At 34.0% G+C, this 9575-nt stretch overlaps 1 protein-coding gene across 1 annotated transcript; it reads left to right on the top strand.

Annotated features, from left to right (window-relative positions):
* Positions 1-3788: 3788 nt before the first annotated feature.
* Positions 3789-9036, top strand: LOC133872538 (cell division cycle protein 48 homolog). The gene is made up of 9 exons (XM_062310083.1): positions 3789-3948; positions 4101-4266; positions 4903-5131; positions 6157-6923; positions 7046-7267; positions 7372-7443; positions 7541-7822; positions 8026-8385; positions 8513-9036. Exons 1-9 carry the CDS (start codon positions 3920-3922, stop codon positions 8801-8803), a joined length of 2418 nt encoding a protein of 805 aa, XP_062166067.1. The 5' UTR covers positions 3789-3919; the 3' UTR covers positions 8804-9036.
* The last annotated feature ends 539 nt before the right edge of the window (positions 9037-9575 follow it).

The raw sequence follows: 9575 nt of genomic DNA on the forward strand, positions 1-9575 counted from the left end.
ATGAGTTTCACTACAACTAGAAATGAATTGAAATAATATAAGAATGAAACTAGAAAGTTGATTTTAAGGGAGCCCAACTGTAGTAAAATTTTCTTAAGGAGCTAAAGTTGAATTACAAGAGCTAAAATGTTTATTTTTCTTTTTTCTTTTTTTTTTCTTTTTTCTTTTAACAAATTTAAAAGCTGAACAAATGCATTTTTTACCAAAAAAAAATTGCTAAAGGAGGGCTGGGGGGGGCATGGCCCGCACTAACCCCCCTGTAGTTCCATCACTGGAAAAAACACACAATAATCATAATCAATAAGATAAAAACTGAATAGAACAAGGAAGAGTGATATAGATATATTTGTTTACCTTACAAACTTTTTTACAAACTCTTGCAAACTATGCAATATAAGTATTTTTTCTGGGAAATTTTCGAGAACAAATCTGTCTTTAGGGTTTGGAGTTGAAAATATCTTTTATTTGGAAAAGTCTACATACCCTCCTCAAAGTATAACTCAATTGACAATGTTCCCCCCCCATACACACACACACACACACACACACACACACACACACAAACTATAAAAAAAATTGTCAATGTCTCCCTTAAAGCCAGCAAAAAGACAAAAATTATCTTAAATTTTTTTAATTGGACAAAAATACTTCTATAAATTCAAAAACAAAAAAAATATAATTTTTTTTTAACAAAAAAAAAAAACAATTTCTTTTTAAAAGATTTTTTTTTATTTCTTTTAAAAAATTATTATTTTTTAAAACGAAAAAAAAAATTAGCTTTTCTTTTAATTTTTAAATTTGACCAGCCTGGATTTTATGTATTTTATTTTATTTGAATTTTTTATTTTATTTATTAATAGTATTTTCTTCATTTGGGGAACATTGACAATTTTTGATAGTTTGTGAGGGGACATTATTCAAAATGAAAGTTTTTTTTTTTGGGCAGGGAGGGGGGAGTCGAGAGACATTGTCAATTGGGGGGGAGACATTGACAATCAAATAGTAGTTTGAAGGGGTTATGTGGACTTTACCTTCTTCTTTTTTTTGGCAAGAAATTTGGGGTCATGACCACACCTAATCCTTTGGACAAGGATTCTCTCAATTTCAAATGAAATAGATAATATCCATTATAAATTTTATAAGCATGATTTAAAGTTTGTGCATATAGCAATGTATATGATTTCATATTATTTAAATTTTTAAAAGATGTATCAATATTGACTCAATGCACATCATTAGATGCATAAACTTTAAATTCTGACCATGACATTGATATATCCATTTTATTTGAAATGGAGAGGATCTTTTTCCTAAGCCCCTCTCCCCTCTCTTCGTCGGTATCAAAACCCACAATTAATAGAAACCAATGACAAGAAAGATATGGATACATTTGGCAAACCCCCTACCCTACTTTTCTCAGCCAAAAAATTTAAAAAAAAAAAAAAAAAAATCAACTATTTTCACTTTTTATATCACATTAAAATTTTTTTATTAATATTCAAAAAAAAAAACCCATTACAAAACATAACTTTTTTACTTTTCCTTACAAAAAATTCAAAATTTCTTTCTACTTTATATTATATCAATAACTTCATATTACTATTTTTTTTTTATTTTTTTTTTAAAAAAAACTAATTCAAAAAGCTTTGCCAAACACACTTAAATGTCGTTTGTGGTTATAATCACATATACAAGATAACTTCTTGAAAACGGCACGCCGTCTACACTACAACATACTTTCCTTCACAAAATTATCAGGTTTTATTTATTTATTATGAGCTATGACGTGGGCTCATATGTCATGGACTCATGGGCAGCGGGTACACAAGACAACACAAAATTGTAGGCTGGAAATAGAATTTGGACCAAAACAAACTTGGTCGCTTCATGGGCCTCGGTTAATTACATGACATAATATGGTTGCAACTATAATATTTTTTTAAAAAAAAACTACAGAATTTTAAAGACTAATCTGCAATTATACTAAATGTTTAATTGCGTTTTTAAAAATTATTTTTTCAAAGCGCACTTTTTGAAATCGCAAATCCAAACAAACCATAAGCCCCGTTTGATAACTTCCTCCTCTCTCCTTTCCCTTCTTTTCACTTCTCTAAAAAAACATCTACTTCAAAACATTTTTATTTTTTTTCACTTTTTATATCATATTAACAATTTTTTATTACTATTTAAATAATAAAAAAAACTCACTACAATACAAATTATTATTATTTTTTTATGTAAATTCTTTTTAATTTTATATCATATTCATCACTTTTTATGACGACTCAAAAATAAAAAATAAAAAAATTCCCATATTCGGGAGAAGGGTTACCAAACGAAATCATAACTCTAAACTCGAATTGTGACTTCTATTTGGCGGAGAAAAGGATAAAAAATATAAAATAAAATAAATAAAATAGAAAAGAATATATTTCCGACTATTTGGACCGTAAGCAGGTACATGAGGAACATTCTAGACATGTAGAAAGCGGAAGCTATGATTCAAGTTTGTCTTTGTTCAGATTCTTCAAAATATCATCCAAAATTCGAAACTAATTAAGATATGACAAATCATTAATTAAAGTACAAAGCACATGCCAACCACATACTTAAAAAAAAAAAAAAAAAAAAAAAAAAAAAAAAAAAAAAAAGCACTTGCCAACCATTACTTTTCAAGTTTTCAAAGACAATAAACTGAAAGAAAATAGAAAGAGAAAAGTATATATACTTGACCCCTTTATTTTATCATTCAATCAACTTGCAAATTAAGGAATAAGTATAGTTTTATCAAATAAAAAAGATAAAACCAATATATTTAAAATAGTATAATGTTGGAATATATCGTAGGAAAAGGATCAAAAAGATGTTGAGCCGTGCACTTTTTAACTTGTACATATTTTTTTTTTTATACGTTTACCTTTTAGTTGTGAGTACATGGAATTAATATGCTCATTTTGCTATCTATTAAAAAATAAATAAATAAAATATGCTCCTTTTGTTGTTCTATAACTTCTCAAATACTTACACCTTGATTTAATTAAAGTAAAATTCAACCTCAGTTATCTAGGCTTGGAATTGTTAAGAAACAAAATGAAGATTTATTTTTTGGTAAAAGAAATAAAAAATGAAGTGAGTTATTTTATGTTAGTTTTTAATCATTTAAGCTCATTTAATATTAATTCTAATTTTTTCATAAAAAATCACCACATCTGGGAGGACAGTTTCATGCTCCGTAAATTAGCTTATGAGATAAAAAATATGCTTAATATATAAAATAATCAGTCTGTCGTTTATATTTGGGGTATGAACCTATTTATAGACAAATAGGTGGAGTCAAACCAGAATTAAGTTTATTATTCCCACCTAAGCTAGGAATGTATGGAGTTTGATTTGTTCTGTAATTCCTATTTCCATTTAACTAGGAGTTGGACTGTTGATCAGATTTTTTAAAAAATCTTTATTTTATCCCAATTCAACTTGGAGTAGGATTATTCCCAACAACATCGTATAATATAATTGTATAATAAAACTTGATTATAAAAAAAAAAAAAAAAAAAAAAAAAACAATTCATAACATACATAATATAACATCTTTTTTTTTTTTTAAAAAAAAAAATAATATAAAAAAGGAACTCATTAGTAATCGGGCCCAATTTAATGAAAACAAAGATATAGAACACAAAGTTATATATAAATTTTAATAGGAGAAAAAAATAAATAAAGAAATAAAGAAATCCAAGTTATTCTAGAACTGAAAAACAAGTAAACAAAAAAGCTTTTCTTTTCCAACAAGAAACGGAGCAGGACTCCGCCTCTTTATTATCTATAAATATCCCAAACCCCACATTCAGATCCCCATACACTACTACTTCCTTTCGTCTTCAGATTTTGTTTTTCCTCTGCAACAGAACTCGAAACCATGGCCAACCAGGCTGAATCCTCCGATTCGTAAGCACCCGACCCAATTCCCAGATCCCCATTTTTCTTGTCTCTTTCCGATCCACCTGCAAAATCAATCGATTATTTTTAGTGGGTTTAATCTGATTTTGTTTTGGTTTTTCTCTAATTTATTTGATTGTGGTAATGTTTTTGGATTTCAGTAAGGGAACGAAGAGGGATTTCAGCACGGCGATTCTGGAGCGCAAGAAGGCTCCGAATCGGCTTGTTGTGGACGAGGCAAACAACGATGACAACTCCGTTGTCGCGCTTCACCCCGACACCATGGAGAAACTCCAGCTCTTCCGCGGAGACACGATCTTGATCAAGGTGAGCTTTTGTCCATATTCCGATTGTTACGTGAAGGGTTTTTGCCTGTGAGTTTTGTTGTCGATGTTCTAGGGTTGATTGCTATTGGGATTTTGTGTCGTTGTGTTGAGTTTGTGGGAATTAGGGTTTTGGGTGAAGAGTTAGTGTTGTATTTTTATCTGGGTTTATGGATTCTCTGTTGGGTACTTAGGATCTGTGAACTGGTGTGTTTTGGGTATGTTTTTGGTGCTTAAAGTTTGGTTTTTTGAATTATTTGTTTGGTCTGGTTTTGATAGTGTTCCGGGGTTATACATTGCTAATATGGTTTACTAAACTGGGTGTCTTATACAAATGTTTAAGCTAAAGGTTATGTTAATAGAGATTATAGATTATAGATTATATCTTTAGAACGGGAATTAGCTATTTAGGGGGCTACTTTTGCAATGATTGTTCAAAATTTGGCATGTTGCTCTCTCAAACACATGCATAGGAGTTTACTTTCTTTCTGGTTCTCGCACGGATAAATGAGATGTGTTCTGCTGGATTCCTACTTGAGTAGTGGTTACTAATAATGAACTCTGTCTGGGAGCTTGAGATTATTAAGGAGACATTTTTATTCTGATTTATCTATGTTTCTTTGTTGCTTTTGATGCTTAGGGGAAGAAAAGGAAAGATACTATCTGCATTGCTCTTGCTGATGACACATGTGATGAACCAAAGATAAGGATGAACAAGGTTGTAAGAAGCAACCTAAGGGTTAGGCTTGGAGATGTTGTTTCTGTGCACCAGTGCGCAGATGTCAAATACGGAAAGCGCGTGCACATTCTCCCTGTGGATGACACCATTGAAGGGGTCACTGGGAACCTCTTTGATGCATACTTGAAACGTGAGTACCTATCCTTTTTCTTGTCTATCTTCAGTTAAAAACTGATGCTAATATATCTATGTATGACCACTCTTTTTTTTTTTTTTTGGCAATGTTACATTTGAATTTATATGTGATAAAAAAGAGGTGCTATTATAGAAGCTGGATTGTTATATTACATTTGTACTTAAATTAAACTTCTAAGTTGAATAAGTTAATTGTACAAAAGCAGGATTTTTTGTTCATAGGAGCTGAATTAGCAACCAAATTATTTGGTTCAAGATTCAGACTACGTAAGGACTTAGTGACTTACTATAGACTAGCCATAAATAACAGTATATTGAATTAGATGCTGACATAATTTAGAGATTATTTTCCAGAATTAGGGCTTAACTTTTCTGTAATATAACTTGATGAAGATTGTGCTAGTAGCAGAGATTGTAGTTGCCATCACAGAAAAGCTTATTTCATTCAATCATTACTAGTCACTTGTTTGAGTTGTATAAATAATGTGCAGGATTGAATGTTTATGAATCTTCGAAATACCCACATGCTGATTATTGTGCTTTATGAAGGACTATGAATTTGAAGCATACTACTATAAGGTGTCCTACTATTTCTGATCATGCTTCGTTTTCATAATGATTCTGAAGTGACTTCTTGTGGTTCTTGAAGAAGCATCAGTGCCGTACATATGCAATTGATTTTATGTTGTCTACTTGTTGCTGAAGGGCAATGATTACTTAAGACCTTTTACTTATACTGTACTTTTGCTGCTTTGCTATCCTGACATAAGTTTCTTTGTACATAATACTTGGATATTATACGCAACATTGTGAATATTTTGTCATTTAATGTCTTTAATTATTTTCTCTCCCTCATTATAATGCAACCCATTTTTTTGTTCTGTTATTAGTTGGTACAACATCCAGGCATTGATTGGTTGCTGATTTTAATTTAATTTAATTTTGTTTATTAATATTATTATTATTCTTATTATTTTGTGTGGTGTGAACAATTCCTGTTTATTGATAAATCATTTGCAGCTTATTTCCTGGAGGCGTACCGTCCAGTGAGGAAGGGTGATCTATTCCTTGTGAGAGGGGGAATGAGAAGTGTAGAGTTCAAGGTTATTGAGACTGACCCTTCAGAGTACTGTGTGGTTGCCCCAGACACTGAGATCTTTTGTGAGGGAGAACCTGTGAGAAGGGAGGATGAGAATAGATTAGATGAAGTTGGTTATGATGATGTTGGCGGTGTTAGGAAACAGATGGCTCAGATTCGTGAATTAGTGGAATTGCCCCTGAGGCATCCACAGCTATTTAAATCGATAGGTGTCAAGCCACCAAAAGGAATTCTGTTGTATGGACCCCCTGGATCTGGGAAGACCCTAATTGCCCGGGCTGTTGCCAATGAAACTGGTGCCTTCTTTTTCTGTATCAACGGACCAGAGATCATGTCAAAATTGGCTGGGGAAAGTGAGAGCAATCTCAGGAAAGCATTTGAGGAAGCAGAGAAGAATGCACCATCCATCATCTTTATTGATGAGATTGATTCAATTGCTCCCAAGCGAGAGAAGACACATGGAGAGGTTGAGAGGAGGATTGTTTCCCAGCTCTTGACACTTATGGATGGATTGAAATCTCGTGCACATGTTATTGTCATTGGGGCTACGAATCGTCCCAACAGCATTGACCCTGCTTTGAGAAGGTTTGGAAGATTCGACAGGGAAATAGATATTGGTGTTCCGGATGAGGTTGGGCGTCTTGAGGTTCTCCGTATTCATACAAAGAACATGAAGCTTGCTGAAGATGTAATGTTGAAAACATTCTTTTTTTTCTTTAAAGTCGATGCAAACTTTTATTTTTTTATTTTTTCCATATTTGAATAGGGTTGATTGAATCTAATAAAATATTCTGGTCTTGAATGGAATAGGTTGATTTGGAAAGAATTGCAAAGGACACACACGGTTATGTTGGTGCTGATTTAGCTGCTCTATGTACTGAGGCTGCACTTCAATGTATCAGAGAGAAGATGGATGTGATCGACTTGGAAGATGAGACAATAGATGCAGAGATACTTAATTCAATGGCAGTTACAAATGAGCACTTCCAGACTGCCCTTGGAACTAGCAATCCATCTGCTCTACGTGAGACTGTAAGTATTTAGCAATAATTATGAGCGACTGCATATCATTGTCAATTAAGCAACTTCTTTGTTGAATGGGATTATTACTTAAATTGCCTTTTCTGTTGAGCCAGGTTGTTGAAGTGCCCAATTGTAGTTGGGAAGATATTGGAGGTCTTGAGAATGTTAAGAGGGAACTTCAAGAGGTAATTGAAATTGCTGTGTTGGTTATGCGTGTTCACATTATTTCTCTCATCCCTTTGTAATATACAGTTTTGATTCCTATACAATTTTGTCATGCAGACTGTTCAATACCCAGTGGAGCATCCTGAGAAATTTGAGAAGTTTGGAATGTCGCCATCGAAGGGTGTTCTTTTCTATGGCCCTCCTGGATGTGGAAAAACTCTCCTGGCCAAAGCTATCGCTAATGAATGTCAGGCAAACTTCATCAGTGTCAAGGGTCCTGAGTTGCTTACAATGTGGTTTGGAGAGAGTGAAGCCAATGTTCGTGAAATATTCGACAAGGCTCGCCAGTCTGCTCCTTGTGTCCTATTCTTTGATGAACTTGACTCAATTGCTACTCAGGTAGGATTGATTCCTTACATTAATGATTAATAACTTCTTTCTGATTTTGTTGGCTGATTTCACTATTGGCAATTAGTAAGATAAAAGCTTAATTTGATATTTTTACTTTTGACTATATGGTTCAGCCATTCATTGGCTAAAGTTGTTGCATTACTTTTTAACTTGTTGCCTTATCTTGAAATGTTATATGCCATATCATGCAGAGAGGTAGCAGTGTTGGAGATGCTGGGGGTGCTGCTGATAGAGTTTTGAACCAACTCTTGACTGAAATGGATGGCATGTCTGCAAAGAAAACTGTTTTCATCATTGGGGCCACCAACAGACCAGACATTATAGACCCTGCACTTCTGCGTCCAGGACGTCTTGATCAGTTGATCTACATCCCTCTCCCTGACGAGGATTCCCGCCACCAGATATTCAAGGCTTGCTTGAGGAAGTCTCCAGTCTCCAAAGATGTTGATCTCAGAGCCCTTGCCAAGTACACTCAAGGCTTTAGCGGTGCTGACATTACAGAGATATGCCAACGCTCATGCAAATATGCCATAAGAGAGAACATTGAGAAAGTATGATTCTGCCCTTTTTTCTTCATTCTCAATATCTGCTTCAATACTTAATTGAATTTATACCCATGTTTCGACTAAGCTCAATTGAACGAGCTAAAGTGCATTTTCTTTTTCCTGCATTCTGCAGGATATTGAGAGAGAAAGGAGGAGAAGGGACAATCCTGAGGCAATGGAGGAGGATATTGATGATGATGTGGCAGAGATCAAGGCAGCCCATTTCGAGGAATCGATGAAGTATGCTCGGAGAAGTGTGAGTGATGCCGACATCCGCAAATACCAGGCATTTGCTCAAACATTGCAGCAGTCGAGAGGATTTGGAACCGAGTTTAGGTTTGCTGATAACCCTTCTGGGGCTGCTCCATCTGATCCTTTTGCACCTTCTGCTGGCCCGGCAGACGAAGATGACCTTTACAGTTAGTTTTTTGTTTTTTTGTTTTTTTTTATCATGTGTGTTGGCCTTATTTATGTTTGAATATGTATTTTGTAAGTCACTATTAATGTGGTGAAAGCTCTTATTGAATTTTGCCCTTGTCCATTGAGGCCTTGGGTTTTGCCAGCGGATGACCGACCCCCTCTGGCTACACTGAAAGTTTAAACAACAGTTTATTATTTTGATGGTTATAATGGATAAATTCCAGACTTTACAAGTGATATAGCATTGTTTGCTTTTTATTATGATTCTTGATTTACCAGTTACAAGGTTTTCTGTATCCACCTTCTACTTGTTCAACACCGACGTATGAAAGCTTGAGCTTTCTTAGGTTTCTTTATGACATGATATCCTGGATAAACATGGCAAAACATTCCCCACCAAATTTTAACATAATCCATTACAATGCCGTGACAAGTAAATGATATGGCATTAATTAAGGCTTTTGACAGGTTAAAAAATAAGATAATATCAAATTAGATTTGAAAACAATCAAATTTGATAACCTAAAAGTTATGAGATAATTACAATCAAATATTGAAATCAATTATAATCAAATCTGATCATATATTCTAACATCCTCTCTCAAACTCAAAACTCAAGATTGAAGATTTTGGAAGCTTGTGTTTGAAAAGAAGTGAACTCTCGAGATGGCGTTGGCCAGAGATGGTGGCCAAAAACTCGTTGGAGTTGGTGGCGGCCGACAATGGCGGCCGGAGAGGTAGCGGTTGGCAACGGTGACCGGAGATAGGCCTTTAAC

Source organism: Alnus glutinosa, chromosome 7, assembly GCF_958979055.1.
Source record: "Alnus glutinosa chromosome 7, dhAlnGlut1.1, whole genome shotgun sequence".
Classification (NCBI taxonomy): domain Eukaryota; kingdom Viridiplantae; phylum Streptophyta; class Magnoliopsida; order Fagales; family Betulaceae; genus Alnus; species Alnus glutinosa.